This window comes from Carcharodon carcharias, chromosome 9 (genome assembly GCF_017639515.1).
Source record: "Carcharodon carcharias isolate sCarCar2 chromosome 9, sCarCar2.pri, whole genome shotgun sequence".
NCBI classification, from domain to species: Eukaryota; Metazoa; Chordata; class Chondrichthyes; order Lamniformes; family Lamnidae; genus Carcharodon; species Carcharodon carcharias.
In genome coordinates this window covers 7,357,531-7,379,783 of record NC_054475.1, presented here as the reverse complement: position 1 = coordinate 7,379,783, position 22,253 = coordinate 7,357,531, and the positions used below count along the sequence as shown (strand labels likewise).

Here is a 22,253-nt window from a genome sequence, read left to right as displayed (position 1 = left end):
ATATTCGGTCACAAAACTGCATGAAGCCCACCTGGGTAAACATTTCAAAACATAGTTCCTTCAGTGTTGTGAACCAATTGCTTCAGTCCACCTAACCTGTGGCTCTTACCTCTGAGTCAGAGGGTTGTGGGTTCAAGTCCTACTCCAGGACCTGACTACAAAATTTAAGGCTGGCATTCCAGAGACCCTCCATCATGCTGTGTGGCATGACCACTAAATGGGATAGATTTCGAACAGATCTAGCAACTCAAGACTGGGAATCCATGAGGCGCTGTGGGACATCTGCAGCAGCAGAATTGTACTTGAACAAAATCTGTACCCTCATGGCCCGGCATATCTCCCACTCTACCATTACCATCAAGCCAGGGAATTGACACTGGTTCAATGAAGAGTGCAGGAGGGCATGCCAGGAGGAGCACCATGAGGTGTCAACCTGGTGAAGCTATAACACAGGACTACTTGCATGCCAAACAGCATAAGCAGCAAGTGATAGACAGAGCTAAGTGATCCCACAACCAATGGATCATATCTAAGCTCTGCAGTACTGCCACATCCAGTCAGGAATGGCAGTGGACAATTAAACAACTCACTGGAGGAGAAGGCTCCAAAAATATCCCCATCCTCCATGATGGAGGAGCCCAGCACATCAATGCAAAAGATAAAGCTGAAGCATTCACAACAATCTTCAGCCAGAAGTGCTGAGTGGATGATCCATCTCAGCCTCCTCCTGAGGTCCCCAGCATCACAGATGCCAGTCTTCAGCCAATTCGATTCACTCCACATGATATCAAGAAACGGCTGAAGGCACTGGATAGAGCAAAGGCTATGGGCCCTGACAATATTCCAACAATAGTACTGAAGACTTGTTCTCCAGAACTTGTGATGCCCCTAGCCAAGCTGTTCCAGTACAGCTACAACACTGGCATCTACCCGGCTATGTGGAAAATTGCCCAGGTATGTCCTGTACACAATAAGCAGGACAAATCCAACCTGGCCAATTACCGCCTCATCAGTCTACTCTCCATTATCAGAAAAGTAATGGAAGGGGTCATCAACAGTGCTATAAAGTGTCATTTACTCAGCAATAATTTGTTTGGGTTCCGCCAGGGCCATTCAGCTCCTGCCCTCACTACAGCCTTGGTTCAAACATGGACAAAAGAGCTGAACTCCTGAGGTGAGAGTGATTGCCCCGACATCAAGGCTGCTTTTTACCAAGTGTGCATCAAGGAGCCCGAGCAAAACTGGATTCAATGGGAATCGGGGGAAATCTCTCCGTTGGTTGGAGTTATACCTAACACAAAGTAAGATAGTTGTGGTTGTTGGAGGTCAGTCACCTCAGCTCCAGGACATCACTGCAGGAGTCCCTCAGGGTAGTGTCCTCAGCCCAACCATCTTCAGCTGCTTCATCAATGACCTTCCTTCCATCATAAGGTCAGAAGTGGGGATGTTCGCTGATGATTGCACAATGTTCAGCAGCATTCATGACTCCTCAGATACTGAAGCAGTCCATGTCCAAATGCAGCAAGACCTGGACAATATCCTGGACAAGTGGCAAGTAACATTCATGCCGCACAAGTGCCAGGCAATGACCATCTCTAACAAGAGAGAATTCAACCATTGCCTCTTGATGTTCAATGGCATTGCCACCACCGAATGCCCCAATATCAACATTCTGGGGGTTACCATTGACCAGATACTGAACTGGACTAGCCATATAAATACTGTGGTTATAAGAGCAGGTCAGAGGCTAGGAATAGTACTAAAGCTAACTCAACTTCAGACTCCCGAAAGCCTGTGCACCATCTACAAGGCGCAAGTGATGGGATACTTCCCACTTGCCTGGATGATTGCAGCTCCCACAGCACTCAAGAATCTTGTCACCATCCAGGACAAAGCAGTCCACATGATTGGCATCACATCCACAAACATTCACTCCCTCCACCACCGACACACAATGGCAGCAGTGTGTACCATCTACAAGATACACTGCAGGAATTCACCAAGGCTCCTTCGACAGCACCTTCCAAACCGACGACCACTTCAATCTAGAAGGACAAGGGCAGCAGAAAGATGGGAACACCACCACCTGGAAGCTCGCCTCCAAGCCACTCACCACCCTGACTAGGAAAGATATCGCCGTTCCTTCACTGTCACTGGGTCAAAATCCTAGAACTCCCTAACAGCACTGTGGGTGTTGCTACACCACAGGGACTGCAGTGGTTCAAGAAGGCAGATCACCACCACCTTCTCAAGGACAACTAGGGATGGGCAATAAATGCTGGCCCAGCCAGCAAAGCCCACATCCCATGAATGAATAAAAAAAGTAAATAAACTGAGACCCCATCCAACCTCTCAAGCAACATAAAAAAAACCCAGCAGGTCTGGCAGCATCGGCGGAGAAGAAAAGAGTTGACGTTTCGAGTCCTCATGACCCTTCGACAGAAGTTCTGTCGAAGGGTCATGAGGACTCAAAACGTCAACTCTTCTTCTCCGCCGATGCTGCCAGACCTGCTGAGTTTTTCCAGGTAATTCTGTTTTTGTTTTGGATTTCCAGCATCCGCAGTTTTTTTGTTTTTATAAAAAAAAAACCCTGTGACACCATTTGTAAGAAGAGCAGGGAGTTATCCCTGGTATCCTGGCCAAAACTGATCCCTCAATCAACATCACAAGATCAGAGTACCTGGTCATTATTGTATTGCTGCTTGTGGGAGCTTGCTGTGTACAAATGGGCTGCTGCATTTCTGACAATACAACACTTCAAAAGCCGGCTTCAGTGGCTGAAAAGTGCTTTGGGATGGTGGCTGTGAAAGGTGCTACGTAAATGCAGGTCTTATTTTTACACAAACGGGTGATAGCTATATTGGTAGAATTTTATTCTGTGGGGCTAAAGTTCACAATTGTAGTTATAAGGTAACCCTTTGTTCTTGTGTGTGCACACATACACACACATTGATAAACCTCCCAAGTTCATCCCAGTCGATGTGTGGAGTAATTGCTGCCATTGGGGGTAAAGTTGGAAACTCCGCAGAGCTGGAGCCTGAAAAGACCTGTCGTGGTCCAACCACCACCCCCCCACCCCCGCACTTCAAAACGAGTCATCCACACACGGCGCGTTGGTTCTGTGCGAGGGAAGTGGATCCAGAGCCAGCGCTAGGACCCCAGGCGAAGCTGCTGCTTCTCCCTCTCGCTACACCCTTCATTCAGCTCAGCCACCAGCACCTCCTTTCAGGCGAATTGCAGGGGGTGCGGGGGTGGAAATTGGGTTTTAATTAGGAAAAAAAAAACTTCCAGGTAGTATTTCAACTGGGTCAACCCGAAGAGCAGCTCGGGGGACCTGCACTGTTAGTTACGGCCAAGACGCAAGTGTTAAACTTCATATTTTTTTTTATTTTGAATTGTAATTGGGGGATTTAAGAGAGAGAGAGAAAAAACAATTGGGCTGTGACATTGGATCAAATTCCAATTTTAACCCTCAACCTCCATTAGCTGGGGGACAATATTTTGCACAATCCGAATTTATTCTGCGGAGGATCGAGAGCTGAAAACTTTGAAAAGTTCCTGAGAATTTTAAAAATCGGAATTTATCCTTTTTTTGGGGTTTTTTTGGAATTTTACCTTTTTTTTCCTCTCTCTCTCTCTTTTTGGCTATGTTGGGCTGTTCTGAACCGGCCGCTCGCCCTGTCCGGAGAACCGCCTGGCTGGTCAGCGCCCTGTCCCACCACTTGGGTCCGGAGGGCGAGGGCGAGGGCGGGCAGGTGGACAACGAGGTGGTGGTCCTGGCCACGGGGGTGGACCAGTACCTACAGGAGACCTTCCACCACCTGGACGGCGAAGGGGACGGGCTGATCTCGGGGGAGGACTTCCGCCGGCTCTGCTCGGTGCTGGGGCTGCCGGAGAACGGGGCGCCCGCCGGCTTGCTGGCCGGACTGCCGGCCGAGCTGACCTTCCGCCAGTTCCACGCCCGGCTGTGCGAGCATTTCCAGCAGCGGGGCGAGGAGGGGCCGGGCCGGCTGCCGGTGGGGGAGGAGACCGAGCACATCGAGAGGCAGATCCGCCTCCGGTGCCCCCGCCGCCGCCGGAGGAGGAGGAAGCAGCAGCAGCAGCAGCAATGCGTCTCCTTCGACCTCTCCGCCCAGGGCTGGCGGCCGCGACCCACCGCCGGCGCGCCGCAGGGTCGCGGCGCCCCCGCCGCTGCTGCTGCCGCCGCCGCCGCCGCCCCCCCGCTGGAGCTGGAGCTGGAGAACGCCAGCCTGCGGGAGCTGGTGGAGGATCTCCGCGGTGCCCTCCAGAGCAGCGACGCCCGCTGCCTGGCGCTGCAGGTGGGGCTGCAGAAGGTCGGCGGCCCGAGTGGCCGGAGCAGCTGGCCGAGGGAGAGGAGAGCCAGGTCCGGGGAGGGCCGCTGCTCAGCCAGGCAGAGCTGCCGGGGGTTCCAGAGCTTGGTCCGGGAGCTGGAGTTGATCAGGTCCTCCAGGGATGGGCAGATCGACGAGGCGATGCGCTTTAACCAGGAGCTGGAGGAGGAACTGCGAGCCGCTCACGGTTTGTTGGTGCAGTGGGAGCACTCCGCCTCGGCACTCAAAGCTGGCAATGCCCTGGTCAGAAAGAAGGCAGAGCGAGCGAGGGCAGCTATCCTGGAGGGCATGGAGAAGGTGAAGGAGCTGGAAAGCAGAGCTAAGCAGATCCCAGAACTGCAAAGCAGAATCCAGGAGCTGGAACAAGAGCTGGAGCGATGCAGGTCAGTGAATTAATTGAATTTTTAAAAAAAAATCTTACATGGGGATGGGGGCGTCACTGGCGAGACCAGCATTTGTTGTCCATTACCAATTGTCCTTGTGCAGCTTGCTAGGCCATTTCAGAGGGCAGCTAAGAGTCAACCACATTGCTGTGGGCCTGGCCAAGTTGGTCCAGGCAGCGGGCGATCGACGGGAGAGTCCCGCCCGATTGTTTGTCCCTCTTCCGCGGCTACGTTCGTGGCCGGATGTCCCTGGAGAGGGAGCACACGGTGTCTGCTGGCACTCTTTCCGTGCCCGGTGGGCACCGCGGGGACTGGGGTGTTTTGTTGACCCTTTTAATCACATTTTGATTTAAAGTTTGTAAGGCTCCTTTAAATTTTGTTCTTGGTTTTACAGCTGACCTGAATTAGGGGCTGTGCTTGATTTGACCTCATTTTGTTGATTTGGTTTAATTGGTTTCAACTGAAAGATTATTGCTGTGGGTCTGGAGTCACGTGTAGTTCAGATCGGGTAAGGACGCCAGATTTCCTTCCCTAAAGGACATTGGGTGAACCAAATGTGATTTTTACAACAATCCATGATAGTTTCATTGTCACAGTCACTGAGGCTAGTTTTCAATTCCAGATGAATTAATTGAATTTTAAATTTCGTCAGTTACTGTGTCACCATGGCATTAGCCTGGGCTTCTGAGCCCAGTGACATTATCACTCCACCACCGCCTCTCCCATTAGATCATTAATTTAAATAATTCAAATCATTTATTATGCATCAAGAAGCATGTCCCAATTGATGAATAGCAAGCTAAGTCATATCCATTCTCCAATCTATTGCTGGTCTAGTTTTCAAATGACATCAGGGCCTCGTGTAGTTAGGAGCAAGTAATTGATGATAAAGCATGGTAGATAACATTGACTTTAACCTGATAGAGGTTTTGCTTGAAATCTAGCCCAGATACTTGGGATGAAAGTTATTTATTTTGGCAGTAAAGATTTCAGACCTATATTTAGTTTGAATCATCTCCCTGCAGCCCCATCTGCACCAAGGTGTAATGACAGACAACAGCCAGGGCAGAGGAGTGATCCCGACTTGGCACTATGTCATTGCAGACACGAGAGGGAAGATTTCTTATTTTTCCTATTTCTAATAATTGTGTAAGTGTTGTAAAGTGTAATGAGTTTCTGATTTCACTAAAAGAAATTACCATGAGGAAGTGTCTGAGTGTATATACTGTGCTGTATCCACTGTGGGGAATACGTTGTGCTGTATCCACTGTGGGGAATACGTTGTGCTGTATCCACTGTGGGGAATACGTTGTGCTGTATCCACTGTGGGGAATACGTTGTGCTGTATCCACTGTGGGGAATACGTTGTGCTGTATCCACTGTGGGGAATATACTTCCCCAGTGCTGTTAGGTAGTGAATTCCAGGAATTTTACTCAACTATTGCTAAGGACTGGTGATGTATGTCAAAGTTGGGTTGGCGTATGACTTGAAGCTGATGTTGTTACCATGCACCTGCTGCTTTTGTCCATTTTGGTGGTGAATGTTGCAGGTTTGGGAAGTGCTACTGAATTTCATCCTTTAGACATTGTAGCCAGAGTACTCAATTGGAAGAGGATATTTAAATCATTCTGCTCTCTTTTTGAGCAGAGGAAATCTTAAGCCGTGTGGGAAGTTGCAAATACAATCCCTTCATTCAATGAATATGGCATAATGCCATATGAAATGCCAACTGTGCCATCTTTCTGAATACCAGCTGTGTCAATACTCTGCCTAATAGAAGGTAATGTTGTTTAAGTCTGTTTTGCATCCCCATTGCCTATTTAAATTAAAAAGTTAATCATTTACTATGAATCTAATCTGCTTAGTTTCCTTGTGAAGGCAGATTCTGCCAGGATTGATGGGCACTATTGCTACCCCATCTTAACTAATCCCTGCCAAGACTATACGATCTTTTTGTGAACTTAGACCTCCAAGGCAGTGACTTGCCCTTATTAACTTCATCAACTTCTGATCCTCAAGGGAAAGCTCATTTGACAGACTAACTTCTCTCAGTCACTGATCCAAGTGACTGTCCCCCTGCCCCCCCACCACCCACCACTGCCAGCCCCCAAGCTGCACACATTGAAACATAGAGATTTCTGTGTCAGCTGTGTATGCAGTGCATCTAGAACATCCTTCTCAGGGCTAATACAATTTGGAGCCTCATTCTCTTGGAGGGTCATGAGGACTCGAAACGTCAACTCTTTTCTTCTCCGCCGATGCTGCTGAGTTTTTCCAGGTAATTCTGTTTTTGTTTTGGATTTCGGGCATCCGCAGTTTTTTTGTTTTTTTCTCTTGGATCTTACTGTTGGCAAGACCAGACATTGTCAAATTTTGTACCTTAAAAATGGAAACAGTTCTGAACTTACTTTCTAGTGTTTGCACATCACAGCTCAATTTACTTATAAATGTACTGGGGGCAGCCTGGTGTTGCAACTTGTACAAACTGTACTAAGCAATCTTTGCCTGAATGTTTTTACTGACCTATTTGTCGTTATTTGTCGTGCTCAGGATCAAGAAGCATTTGATCCTTTTTTGCTCTGAAGACATGTTTTCTTATTATTAACCCAATAGTGCCCTAAAAAAAACGTTTACTACTTATGCTTCTGGTTTATTTAAAGGGTGGAAGAGAATAACAAAACAGCTTGAAATTTTATTACCCGTACAAGAGCTGTCCTATTCTGAAAATAACAGGGAAGGGAGATTATAGGAGTAATACGTAATGTGGTTTTGTGCTAAATGGGCCAACATCTCTCTCAAAAATAATGGACAAAGGAATTGGACTTGAATACACTTAGGGTTAGGTAATATTTGAACAAAATGCTTTCAGAGGTAACAAGTCTCCTCTCTCACATGTTTTCCAACTCCATCTGACTCCGATTCTATATAATGTCATCTGAAAGGCGCTAATTAATGCCGCTCGTTCCAACAAACAGATCACTCCTCATTTCACCTTAAATTGTAAAGAAATAAAATTAGCTTTAAAACAAAAGCTCCTTCTCAAAATGAAGGATGTTTGAGGAACATTATACCAACTTGCAAGCTGAGACCACTCTTTGGGGATATGTGGCAACTGACAGGTGTGGCCTGAGTCTTTTGAGCAACAACATTGGAGCACCAATGAAGCCAGTGGCATTTTCAATGGAATCGTCAGCAGAACCCAAGATGAACAGCCGGGAAACAGCAGCTGATGCCCCCACCTCCCTAAAAGCACAGATTGCAGCTCTGGAGGTGGTAAGGTACAGAGTGCAGCAAAGCATCATTTGTTGCTTCCAGTGTGTTCCTGTGGTTTTTAGGATTTGCCAGCGGCCACTCGACCAGTGAGGCCGCTGATCGTTGGGGACACAGATCCGAGGGATTGTGCAATATCTACAGTCCTTCATGCAGGCTCTTCTGAAGTTATGGTGGCCAAACAAGAGAAACCCCCACAGAAACTCACTCCTGTGGTGCGGAATGGAGTGGAGGCATTTCAGTCCAGTGGAGTGAAGTAAAATGGATAAAAGAGTGGGGAAAAAAACCTGAATTTATATAATAGCTCCTTTTGCAACTTCCCAAACTATTTTTCACCCAATTGAATACTTTAACTGTCGCCACTAATAGAAGAAACGCAGCAGCTAAATTGCAATCAGCAAGGTCTCACAAACAGCAATGTATTAATGATCAAGTACATGTTATAGTGATGTTAGACTGTAGGATAATGTGTAATGGAAAAGAGCGTAACAGAATGGACCAAATTGAACGGAAAAATGTGAAGTGTAGGTGAGCAGAATAGAACTGAAATGATGCAATAGGTGGGTGTAGGGAATCTGCTCCTGACAGAAAGGGACTAATTAGCAATCAGTCTACATTGTGATCCGTCTTTGGACAAGACAGCTGATAAAACGGTCACAATTTCTTCATAACCCCATGAACAATTACTGTACCCACAGTGAGCTCATGTATTTGGTAAGATGAGTGAAGTGGTCTGGGCTTGCTGAGTGTTTTGCAGTAGGTTTTTGCTGCCATCAGCCATCTCTAAACTGCTGGTTAGACTTGAAACCACAGCAACTTGTAACACTCTTATTAGGGGGCATAGATCATCTGCTCATGTCAGCACAACCAGACAGCTGAGATACACAATAGAGAACAGAGTAAATATACTGCTCACTTCATAGGACAAAGCAATCGAGCGAAAATGAAATATCCTCCTGTGCCCCCTCAAGGGAGCGAAGCCAAAGCAACAGAAATCAGAGTCATTGTTGTGTTTTGCTACGCAATTATTGCTTATTCACATCTTTGTCCATATGTGTGACATTTTGTAAGTGAAAGAATTCTCACATGGAGAAAGGAATATTGTTACTCCGTTCTGTCCTGTACACACAAATGAAAGTAGTTCTCTGAAGCACCAAATTTCTTAATGCAGAATATAGTCTACAGTTGGAACAAGTTGCCAGAAGAAGGGTTAAGAGCAGGATACAGGACTCATTTAAAAAGCAGCTAGATACTATAGTAGGAAACTTTGTATTTGAAAGGATGTGTCCAAAGGAGCAAAGAGCCTTCTTTGTCCTAACCCATCTTAATGTGTTGTAAACTGAACACAAGTTGCCTGATGTGTGCACCTTGGTACAGTTCAGTTCATAATGATTAAGATGGTAATGGTAATGTGTGAAGAATTTGCAACTTTCCTGGGACTGTTCATGTGCATAATTCTTCACAGCCCTGGGTGCAGATTTGGACCTGTTCAGGGAACAGAAAATTGTGGTGAATGCAATTTTCTTTTTTTTTAAAGGGCATGGATAATAAAAGAAAGTTGCAAAGTAAGAGGGGATAAGAGGCCTCGCAAACCATTGGGGTAGCCTTTCCTGATGCTGAAAGAGGAGAGAGCGGAAAAAGACTGGCAAAAATGGAGAGGAAAGAAACATTATATGCGGGTGGGGTCTGAAAGCAAGTGATGGTCAGCATCTGATTCCTGTTTGGGGGCTGCTGAAGTGGAAATGGTACTACATGAGGTGGCAGCAAAGAGCGTTGTCCCAAAGATCAGCATTGCAGCTTGTCTGGGAAGAGGTAGAAGCAGGTCAGAGGATATGGCCATCATGGGCTATCCTAGGCTTAGCTGCGGATTTCATTGCAATAGATGGTCGATCTTGGATTGTGCCAACTCAGTGTCTGTAAAGACCAATCTACTCCACCCCCACCCCTCCCGACACTATTCTCCCCACCCATCGACCCACCCCCAACTCCGGCTGGTGCTAGCTAGGTGAGACAACGTCTGCTGCCATGATTGATGGGTGTTGCCCAATGAGCCAAGCTGGCACATGTTCTGAGATAGAGCATCATTGTGGTTGGAGCGCTTCCAAAGAAGTGTCAGGATGACATTTGACACATCACATTGATGTTATGAGGTGTTAAGTTACAAACTACGGGTTGGAGTCTCTGCACGTATTAATCTTGGATGGAATGTGCGCCAACTGCTCATAGATACAGTTGTGTTCTGCCAAATAGGCACAGAATATCTCCGATCTAGCCTGGCCACCCTGACCTTTTTTTCCCAGTTCAATCTTCTCCTCTAAAGAGCTCACACACACATGGGGATTCCTTCTGGGAAATTCACCGATGCTGCCAATGGGAACTGCAGTTCAAAGAAATCAAAGCACTCACACAATGTTTCATGGAATCTAGATGGGAATAGCGTATAAAGAAATAATGGTCCAGAAATGGTCTTTCATACAGTTGGCTGATTGCTCTCACTGTGAAGAGTTCAAATCTAACCATAACAAAACATGGAATTGAATTCATTCCATTTGATCATTTGTGAGTTACAGTCAGAAAAAAACTAGGTTGGTGAGAAAAACCCAACTGGTTCACCAGTGTCCTACGAGGAGGGGAGCTTCCTTGATCTGAACCTACACACCACACCAATCTCACTTTTGTGTGATAACTCCAAAATCCCCTCTACATAATCATTCCGTTGAAAAAAATTGCTGTGAATGCAGGAGTTCAAGAAGACGGCTCACCACCACCACCCCAGGACAGCTAGGAATGGCCAGTAAATGTGGCCTTGTCCATATTGCCCATATCCCAAGAAAATGTAAATAAAATTGCCACAACCGATTTTGGCAAGTGAGTTCAGTGTAGCCAGCTTCAAAGTTGGCAGAGATGACGTGATATTTGGATTCAATGTGAAGTAACACCTCTCCTCACTCCTCCACCCACCCACCAGTATTGACCTGCCAATACTAACAAGTGCCTTAACTTGTTTTTAATCAAGATCACAAGAAGGTCAAGGCAAGAAGGCCCCAGCTTTACTGAACAGCTCTCAGCCCTTCCAGAAATATTGCCGCTCTAGTCAGAGTGACTGGAATCCCTCCTGCCAACAAACACGGAGCCCACCAACCGGCAAAGCTGATTCTGTCTCTGAAAGCAGGGAATGCAGCTGGCACAATGGAAACCCTTCCTGTAATGAAGGTAATTTCAATTTTGGGGGGGGGGGGGGGGGGTAAAGAAACCTGCATCAGGTAAACTTGTTGAAAAAATATCTATGGAAACTCCCACCACCAGAATCTTCTGCTCTAATAGACACCGGGTGCATAAAATCTTTGAGGACATCTCTATACAAGCAGCTGATGCAGCAAGACATGGTTGCTGCTGTCACTGATCGCTGCTTCAAATAATTTTTCCATGGACCGTAACAGCATTAAATCCAGTACTTTCTGAAACTTTTACTATGATCAAGTCTGTTAGCCTTCAGCGAGCGCCTGCCCTAACCTGTTTTTCCACAGATGAGGGGCGTTTACTCAGAGCAGTCGAGGGGCGAGCTGCTTCTGATGAGGAGGAAGAGAGATGTACGCAGGACCGACCATGTCAGATGATGGAACTGAACAAGGATAGCGGCAGTGGGGAAGGGTGAGTAAGGTTCTGACAGATCTATCAAGGGGCAACTCTCTGACCTTAACAGTCATCCTCCTCTGTTCCTTGCAATCCATGATTTTCCACCCATGGAGACAGTCAGAGCCCACATGTCTTGTGTTCCTGCGTTCAGTTGCACCAACATTGACCTTGTGTAGTTCACATTGGGGGCAGTAAGGCTCTACCTGACTATCGGTAAAGGGGAATGCCACTCCCTTGGCCTGAATTTCATGTTACCGCACTGGTGTTTCTTTTGGTGGGGTGGGGGTGAAATTGACGGAACGGGATTCCTCTGATCGACGCCCACACCGACCTCGCAGCAATTTCACGCTGGGACAGGCTGCCCATCCTTGCTCCAGTTAAGGCCCTTAAGCCAGTTATGGGCCACTTAAGGGCTGTTTCCCACCCAGCCTCAATTTTTAATTGAGGAGGAGGCTGGCAGGAGGAGTTACCCTGGCATGGGGGAAGCCTGAACATGAACAGGCTTAGGCCTTGGCAGTAAGGTGGGTGGTGGTGGTGGGGGGGGCCTCCAATAGAAATCAGAAGCCCCCTTCTGATTTTGTGTGTCCCTACTCTTAAGGTCCAGTCGCTGCTGGACCGCTCTCCCGAGCTTCTCCCCTGATACTCCAATTGCCCCCTTTCCAAACCCCCACCAGGCCTTCGCTACCCCGGTCGGAGGTTAGGAATCCTGCAGTGAGTAACTCATCTCCTGACTCCCCAAAGCCTGTCCACCATCTACAAGGCACAGGTCAGGAGTGTAATGGAATACTCTCCATTTGCCTGGATGAGTGCAGCTCCCACAGCACTCAAGAAGCTTGACACCATCCAGGACAAATCAGCCCACTTGATTGGCACCACATCCACAAATATTCACTCCCTCCACCACCAACGCACAGTGGCAGCAGTATGTCCAATCTACAAGACGCACTCCAGGAATTTACCAAGGCTCCTTAGACAGGATCTTCCAAACTCTCGACCACCACCATCTAGAAGGACAAGGGCAGCAGACACATGGGAGCACCACCAACTGGAAGTTCCCCTCCAAGCCGCACACCACCCTGACTTGGAAATATATCACTGTTCCTTCACTATCGCTGGGTCAAAATCTTGGAACACTCTTCCTAACAGCACTGTGGGTGTACCTACACCACATGGACTGCAGCAGTTCAAGAAGGCAGCTCACCACCACCTTCCCAAGGGCAATTAGGGATGGGCAATAAATTTTGGCCCAGACAGCGATGTCCACATCCTGTGAACAAATAAAAGAAAAAACCCAATACTTACTTTGCTGCCCGGTTCCTGGACTTAGGCTCTGTCATGTTGAAGCACTCCCTCTTCTGTCCACTGCAGCTCCTGAACCTGCAGGAACTAGAGAACTGCTGGCTGACAGCTTCCTAAGGCAGCACTTCCTCCTGAGGGAGGCGCGGAAATCCCACCTGCAGCAGATGACGCTCATTTGGACGTGACTTGGAGTCAGTGGGGATGCGTCCCCTGCTGACTCTTTGGAAGGCGGGATGGAAATCCTAACATCCGAAATGACCCGGCCTTTCTCTGGAAATTCTCATCCCACTTTTCCTGGTGTCGGCCCATGTTTCAGGTAATATTTTTAAACCAGAATAGTCTTCCTGAGTACAATGTGGCAACAGAGGACACCCTCCATGCCCCCAGTGCATATCGGGCTGAACAGAATTTTGTTAGGCTGGAATAATGGCCTCTGTGCGTAAAGAACATTACTTTGCAGTATCAATGCTGAGTGAAATCACTGTACATTACTCTGCAGTAGCAATGCTGAGTGAAATCACTGTACATTACTCTGCAGTTGCAATGCTGAGTGAAATCACTGTACATCACTCTGCAGTTGCAATGCTGAGTGAAATCACTGTACATCACTCTGCAGTTGCAATGCTGAGTGAAATCACTGTACATTACTCTGCAGTTGCAATGCTGAGTGAAATCACTATACATTACTCTGCAGTTGCAATGCTGAGTGAAATCACTGTACATTACTCTGCAGTTGCAATGCTGAGTGAAATCACTGTACATTACTCTGCAGTTGCAACGCTGAGTGAACTCACTGTACATTACTCTGCAGTTGCAATGCTGAGTGAAATCACTGTACATTACTCTGCAGTTGCAACGCTGAGTGAAATCACTGTACATTACTCTGCAGTTGCAATGCTGAGTGAAATCACTGTACATTACTCTGCAGTTGCAATGCTGAGTGAAATCACTGTACATTACTCTGCAGTTGCAATGCTGAGTGAAATCACTGTACATTACTCTGCAGTTGCAATGCTGAGTGAAATCACTGTACATTACTCTGCAGTTGCAATGCTGAGTGAAATCACTGTACATTACTCTGCAGTTGCAATGCTGAGTGAAATCACTGTACATTACTCTGCAGTTGCAGGGGTAAGTGCAAAGTCAAAGCTTTTCTGTAAAGTCCTGCTGGCCAGCAGCTCTCCAGTCCCTGCATCACCATGACAGAGCCTAAGACCCGGGCTGGACGGCAAAGTAAGTTTTGGGGGTTGTTTTTATTTCGTTCATGGGATGTGGGCGTCACTGGCTAAGTCAGCATTTATTGCCCATCCCTAATTGACCTTGAGAAGGTGGTGAGCTGCTTTCTTGACACCGCTGCCATCCACACAGGTTTCAGAAGCAGCCCACTATACTTTAAAACGCTAGTTTGCGGTTTCTGCTGTAAGTTACGACATTACTTCATAAACAGTCTATCACGTTACACCAAGCTCCTCAGGCATTTTCTTCTTCTCCCACCCTGACACCACAATTGCAATAAATCTCAAGAATCATTCTCGCCACAGAAGATAAATAGCTCTTACTTACCAGAAAATTATAAATTGCACACTTGATGGAAGCTAAATTGCCTTATTCATCACTGTCCGTGTTTAACAATCCTAACCAATAGCTGTCAGCAGTTCAGGAGCAGCTTAAAGACTATTTTCCCCCCACCTTCGATGGTCATAAAAGTTCCCCATAGCACTCTTTCAAAGAAACCTTACCATTCTTTCCAATATTAATGCCTCAACTAACGTCTGTAAAGCCAGATTATCTCACACTACACTCTAAACAGCACTTTATTGGCTCTAAAACACTTGAGACATCCTGAGGTTGTGAAAGACGTTTTGTCTTTAAAACCATTGAGTCCACTTAACTCTTTGCATTGTTTCTAGTATTTGTTCAATATCCACGTTAATCACTCACATTATATTAACTCCCTTTACCAAGCAACAGCTGAGTGGGGATACTTACAATTTAGCGGATTTTTGGGGGTTGGTACCTTTTATTTAGGATTTATTTTAAATTCTTGTCAGATCCTATAGGTGCCGTAGTAGTACATTACAACCACTACTGTCTCACAACTGCAGCTGTGCTAACAAGGAGAGTGGTTCCATCGTCCCCCCAATATGGATGGAAAGAGAACAGGAACTCTCAGTACAGCTGAAGAACAAGGAGAAACAAGTGACAGAGCTCCAGACTGAGACAGAGAAGGTAGGAATGATAATCATGAAAGTCGACCAAAGGGTGCAAATCAAAAATTACAGCCTTGTACTATACACTGCTGATTAGTAAAACGTTCTCTTCTTGCCCCCTCTCCACAAGACTTAAAGTTTAGAATCACTTCCAGACTCCTGAATCATTAGGACAGTTTTCATACTGTGGGAAACTTTCAGAAATAAACTTGGCTTTTTCCATGGCTCTAGAGAATAAGCATTTTCAACTTAGTCAACTGGAGTAAAAGCTATTTTTTATGTAGCTCACAGGCATTTGAAAGTGCTTTCATAGCCCTCAAACTGCGTGTAGATTATAGGGTATGGAGGTCACAATTAGAATGTTTTCGGGCAGAGTGTGATGGGCTGCAGACCAAGTGTGTCGTCAGGATAGGATGGTGAGGAAAGACTTACTTGTGTTCATAGTGTTGTGTCCAATTCTGATCGTCACAAAATAAAAACATACAAATACTGAAGGTGTAGAGAAGAGCAATGAGACTAATCCAAACTCAAAGTGAAAAGACGGTAAAGCCACAAGGCTAAATATTACTCTCCGGCAGCTCTTTCCACCGACAGACAGTTAAGACATGGACTTCTGTCTGATGCCGTGGTCCTAACCCGAGCTGGGTTGAGGTTCTGTTGAACTCGAAACGTTAACTGTATTCCTCTCTGCAGATGCTGTCAGACCTGTTGAGTTTTTCCCGGTATTTTTATTTTTGAGTTGGGCAGGTCTCCTGCCGCATGAAGAGGGCCCGTTGCTACCAGGGAGGAAGAGATGGCGGGTACTGCAATGGGACATCAGAAGGTGAGGGCACCAAAGCTAAAGGGGCAGAGGTTCCTAAATTTCATAAAAGCCGCTTCACAAGCCAAAGATCCTCAAAGCAGAGGTAATGGCCTAAAGGGAGGGGAAAGAGTCTCCCTTTTAAGATTCAGAAGAGCAGGCTTGTTGCAAGCCCCACCCCCCCACTTACATCCCTTCACCCCACTGAACGTTCAGCCATCCAGGCCCCACAGGAGGGAAATCTGTCCTTCAACCCCTCCAACTCTTCACCCTGCTGTAAAACGTTTCTCGAAACCTATCTCTTTTGGCTGCCTCTCCTTTCGGCTCATGTTCAAAATTTGATTATGCCTCAGTGAAAAATGTTCGGATGTTTTTATCTTAAATGCAAGTTGTTATTGTTGTTGAGGCAGCTCTCGTTTAGACAGGACTCAGCACGAGCCAAACAAGTTTTACGCACCCAAATTCCTGCTTTGTTTGGTTAACTTAAGTCAACACCAGGAACTATTGAGATTTACTTCAAAACACAAAATGAACCGATGTTCAGAACAGCTTCCATCACATTACGTAACCCAGCCCTGCAAAGCACAGCTGCCTTAGGTTGTGTCTGGTTTCTGGGAATGTATCCTGGTCACTTCCTGGGAGCTCGAGGCGTCGGATTCAAACCCAGACAGCTGCGTTTTGCGGGGGCGTAGTTCCAAGGAGGACACAGTTCCTCTCGGGAACAGGAGTCTCCGTGTTAATGGGAGATGCTGTTGACTCAGCTTTCCGCTTTCCGCCTGTCAGTGCTTGGATTCCCCGTGCTGCTGAAGGCTTCCTTTCCCGTCTCCCCACAACACTCCAGCTTCCGATTGTCTGCTTGCTCATCCTGCTTCTTGGATGGAGGAGGAGGAGAAGCCCATTTCTAGACTTCAGCTATTATGAATCTGTAACCTTCCAATGAGGAGATACACCAGAGTGGTCTGGAGTGTTGTGGCCTCTGATATTTTTTCCCAGCTGATTTGACAAATCCCTATAGCGGAAAGCTGGAACTCACTTTGCGGTGAATTTTAGTTCCCGACAGGTATCCCAGCAACCTCCAGGGGCTGGGTAGAGGGTCAAGTTGTTTGTCAAAGCTGTGAATATTGCATAACATGGGAACTCTTAAAGGTGGAGGGGAGAAAATAAATAAGTTGAATAACCCTGCCACAGGGAAGCGTGGAATTATATAAAAGGACATTCCGGAGGCAGTTTGTGCTTGTAATGGTTTTTTTGTCTTTCAGATAAAATGTAAAACTTCTGCCCTTTCAAATCAGAGGAACTATTTCAAAGAAGAGCAGGGGAGATCCCCACAAAGTTTAAATCAATATTTATCCCTCAATCCTCATCCTTAAAAACAGATGATCTGGTTACTATCTCATTGCTATATGTAGGATCTTGCTGTGTACCAATTGGCTGCCACATTTCCTACATCATAACAGTGACTACACTTCCAAAAAGTACCTCTGTGGCTGTAAAGCGCTTTGGGACATCCCGAGGTCATAATAATAGGTGCTATAAGAATGTAATTCTTTCCTCAGGCTACTAAAGTCTCAGTGTGAACTCTACCTTGTTTTCCAGTGGACATGTTCAATGACAAAGGAGCTTCAGCTGAAAGGGGAAGAGGTGGAAATGTTGAGGATGGAGCTGCAGATGGTTGAAACAGATCGTGTGCGACTTTCGCTGATTGAGGAGAAGCTGACCGATGTACTACAGCTTCTACAGCAGCTGCGAGTGCTGGTAATTATTTCTAACCTTCTCGGGTGAATACCTATTTTTAAACCGCATTGTTAGAGGATTGAATGCATGACTGTTGGATTAGATTCAAACCTATGGGTGTTTTTGAAGGACTGTCATCAGAGCTGACCTATCTGTCAGGTTCTGTCTGAACATGTGTAAGATAGCAATGATGCTCGTCTCTATGTCAGTGGTTCTCTTTGAACGTGACACCTGGTAAAATTCAAACCAGTTTATGTTACATCTGATGGCACACACTCCAAGGAGCTGTGCCCATAAGGAATGGATCACAGGAACTAGATGTAGAGCCACTAACGAACATGCATGGAATGTGAGCGCTGTTCCTTGCTGGGTGTACAAGATTTTGGGATTGACCTTGTGTTCAGACAGCACCTCGTGTAGCAGCGACACCTCATTCAGGTGCGTTTAATAGGCCAGTAGGGCTTTAGGCTGATCATCCATATTTGAGTTAATCGCTGACCGTGGTGCTGAGGTGGAGTGAGCGACTGGGTGGGTATGTGGGCGTTCAAGGTTTCCTCAATTCCATCCTGGCATTCACAGGTGAGGGCCGATCTGTTCCATTGCTCAGCCTGTGTGACTCGCCCTCTTTCACTAGGTGGGGGGGGGGTGGGTGGGTTATGGGACATGGATGTGGCGTTTTCAAATCTGATCATCTCAAGCAGGTATTGAGAAACAGGAGCCCTGATATCAGGGTATTTTCAATTGGGCTCTGTACATCAAAATACCGTCATGGACAGATGCCATTGAATGGAATAAATTTTCACAGGTGTTTCATTCACACGTGTGTTGTGGGAGTGGCTGCACCATGTCATGGTATGGGATTGTGCCTGCTTGTTACCAGCAGCAACAGTATTTTGGTCTACATGCCACCAGAGGCTTGGCCTTTGGTAAGACAACCCAGAAAGGTTTGAAGGACAGTTTTGAGAACAGCAATGGTTGAAAATGATGTATGTCCATACACGCGCAGGTTAAGCTGTTGCCTATAGCCTCTCTAGCCTTTCTCTGTCAAAGAGGGATGGAACTTTTGGCAATGATGTTGAATTGGCCTTTTAGTCTGTGGATCTTATGGCTCTTTTGCACATCCAGAGGCCCAATCAAACATACAGTTACATTATTTTGGTGCCACCAGCTACTCTGGGTATCAGGCTGGCACCCAGACTGACTGGCAGGATATGGGAATGCACCTGTTCAAGTGGACAACACACTCCAGGGTAGTTGAGTGGATTAGTTTAATTGTCACCACTTGAAGCCGCTGCTATGTGCTTTGCTGTCCTTCCGATTCCAACCACTTTCTTGCACTCCAATTCATGCTCAATTTTTATTCTGCTTGTGCACAGAACATTCCCAGACGCTTGTTGGGGAAAATCTTAATGAACACTCTGGACTCCTGTTACAGTGCTGGACATGGTAAGGAATCACGACCGTGAATTATTTTCAAAAGGAGGGACAATCAGCTGATTTAACTTGTCACCAACAACTTCTTCTGCTCCCTGTTTTACAGGAACAATGGGCTCCTTGGACATGTTGAGTGTTCTCCATAAAGAGCTGCTGTCTTGTGAGTTACTCACCAAAGGTTCATCGCAAACAGAGAATCAACAGGGCATGAAAAACTCCCTTGTGATATCATGTTAATGTACGGAAGTGGACAGATGCCATTGAATGGAATAAATGACCTGAAGCAGCGATCTTCAACCTTCCGTCTTAAGTGATTGGTTGGGATATGGCCAACATTAATAGACAGAAACCATTGAAAATTCATCACTCAAAAATGCTTTGTTCTTTCGTGCTTGTACATCAAAGGCTGTTCGATCACAGGACACCGTGTACACAGGATGCCTGAAACTAGAAGTTATGTGTTACCATGGCCTCTGACCAACACATTTTACCTCCTGGGCAAAGATTCTGTAAATTTGCTCGCAGTCCCAAAAAAGCAAATTAAGAATGGCAATCTAATTCAGAAAGGTCTTAGGGGTTCTTGGGACATTCTACAGCAATCCACAGCTAATGAAACCTGTTGCTTAAAATGGACAAATATGGTAACCAGATTGTGCACAAAGAAATCCCACAAAGAGCAAAATGGCGCATCGCCAGTTAACCTGTTTCGGTGGTGGTGGCTGCAAGATGATCGTTTGCCAGGACTTTGGGAAAACTCCCTGCTCACCTTCTTCAGAAAGTGTGTGATGGATCTAGCATGTCCACCCGAACAGACAGATAATGCCTTGGTTTCTTGTCTCATTCTAAAGGTGACACCTCCAGATCCCTTTGCTCTTCTACCCCAATTCAACACTCTTACAATTCTGCACACCCTTTGAACTGGCTGGAACTTTTATCAGACTTGAGATTATGTGCTCAAGTCTCGAAATGGGCCTCAGCTAATCATGTTCTACGTGGCTTCTTATTTAGGGTGTTCTCATGGGTCCAGTCACTAAGGGCAGAATTTTGCCCTCGGTGAGCATGCGGGCCCCACCGGCTCAGTGGCGGGCGGACAGCTGACCCCCGCCACCGAAACAGGACCTGCCACCATTTTGAGTGGACGGGCCAATTAAGGTCCCGCCCAGCGGCCTGCCTGACAGGAAGTGCTTCCTGTGGGAGAGGGGGAGGGATTCCCCAACTGTCAAAGTGCGCTCTTTCACGCATGTGCTCTGCTCCCTGAGACTAAGTGGTACCTCAGGGAGATTACTGACAGTCCAAAGAACTTTAAAAATTGAAAAATTAAAAAATTATTAACATGTCCCCCTCATGTGACAACGTCACACGAGATGGGACATGTTAATAAATATCACACAAAATGTATTAAAGTTTTTAAAAATGGATTTAATTGGGCATTGACAGGTCGGCGGGTGAACAGCTGATTTCGCTGTCCACCCACCTTCCTAAAAATTTAAAGGGACCTGGATGATGTCGGGGGTTCCTCCCAACGTTGTCCCGCGTCATTTTCCTGTCGGCGAGCTGGCCCCGCCCACAAATCGTCAACCGGAAAATTCAGGCCTAAGGAACTGACATAACTTTCAGTCATCTTTGTCTATCTTTATCCATATATTGCCGTCAATCTAGCTGGCCAAACTGTCATTCAGCTCTTTAGTCAATAGAACATAAATGTTTAGTCAGTGGCCTATTCCCCATATCTATTATTGAGTAGAATAGTATATATCTGATAGGGGAAAAATTAATTTAATCTCTAGATCTACTTGTGCATTGTCCCTTTATTGCCCCCTCTTCATCCTACACTTGGAAGCCATGCCTTGAGCTGTGAAGGCCCACACTCTGGAATTCCCTCCCAATATCCCTCTGGCCCTTCAACTCTCTCCCTTCCTTCAAGAACCTCCATGAAACCCCCATCTTTGACAACACTTTTGGTCACCCCTCCTAATATCTTTACCTTTGGCTTAACATTGGTTTATTTTAGGAACGTAGGAAATAAGAGTATGCAGTCTGGCCCCCAGGCCTGCTCTGCCGCTCAGCTAGGTCTTGGCTGATCTTCTATCTCAATGCCATTTTCTTACACTATGCCCGCAACCTTTGAAAGCTTTAATATCTAGAAATCTATTGATCCCTTTCTTGAATATACTCAATGACTGAGCCTTCACAGCCCTCTGGGTAGAAAATTCCAAAGATTCACCACCTTCTGAGTGAAGAAAATGCTCCTCCTAAGTGGCCTGTCCTTTATTCTGAGATTGTGTCTCCTTGGTTCTAGACCCCCAGCCAGTGGGAACATCCTCCCTGCATCTACCCTGTTGACCCTGTAAGAATTTTGTGTTTGAATGAGATCGCCTCTCATTCTTCTAAACTCTGGAGAATATGGGTCAGTCTCCTTAGTCTCTCCTCATAGGACACTCCTGCCACCAGGAATCAGTCTGCTGAACCTTTGTTGCACTCTCAATGGCAGGTATATCCTTCCTTAGGTAAGGAGAGCAAAGCTATACACATTACTCCAGGTGCAGTCTTACCAAGTTTCTATACAATTGCAGCAAGACTTCTTTAATCATATACTCATCTCTTGCAGTAAGGTCCAACATACCATTTATCTTCTTGATTGTTTGCTGCACCTGCAAGTTAGCTTTTAGTGACACCCGGGTCCCTTTGGACGTCAACATTATCCAATCTATCACCATTTAACAAATACTCTGCATTTCTGTTTTTCCTACTAAAGTGAATAACTTCACATTTTTCCACATTATGTTCTGTCTGCCATGTCCTTGTCCGCTCAATTAGCCTGTCTAAATTCCCTTGAAGCCTCTTTACTTCCTCCTCAAAACGAACATTCTTTTGCATCTATGAACGGGCAAAGGCCCAATATCTTTGTGTTGTTGGAACTGATGGCAAGGGGCAGGTTACATCTGACTTACAGGCTGCGTGAGCTGACCATTCCTTCGTTGTCGCTGGGTCAAAGTCCTGGAACTTTCCCCTGAGCGGCACCGTGGGTGAACCTACCCCTTATGGACTGCAGCGGTTCAAGAAGGGGGCTCCCCACCACCTTCTCAAGGGCAGTTAGGGCTGGGCAATAAATGCCGCCCTTGCCAATTTTGTTCA

At 46.4% G+C, this 22,253-nt stretch overlaps 1 protein-coding gene across 1 annotated transcript; it reads left to right on the top strand.

Annotated features, from left to right (window-relative positions):
- The first annotated feature begins 3,647 nt into the window (after nucleotides 1–3,647).
- On the top strand, nucleotides 3,648–19,767 carry LOC121282011 (EF-hand and coiled-coil domain-containing protein 1-like). Its single transcript, XM_041195326.1, has 7 exons — nucleotides 3,648–4,735; nucleotides 11,023–11,219; nucleotides 11,534–11,657; nucleotides 15,002–15,170; nucleotides 17,547–17,705; nucleotides 19,061–19,130; nucleotides 19,225–19,767. The coding sequence occupies exons 1-7, from the start codon at nucleotides 3,648–3,650 to the stop codon at nucleotides 19,353–19,355; spliced, it is 1,938 nt and encodes a 645-aa protein (XP_041051260.1). The 3' UTR covers nucleotides 19,356–19,767.
- Nucleotides 19,768–22,253: the final 2,486 nt, after the last annotated feature.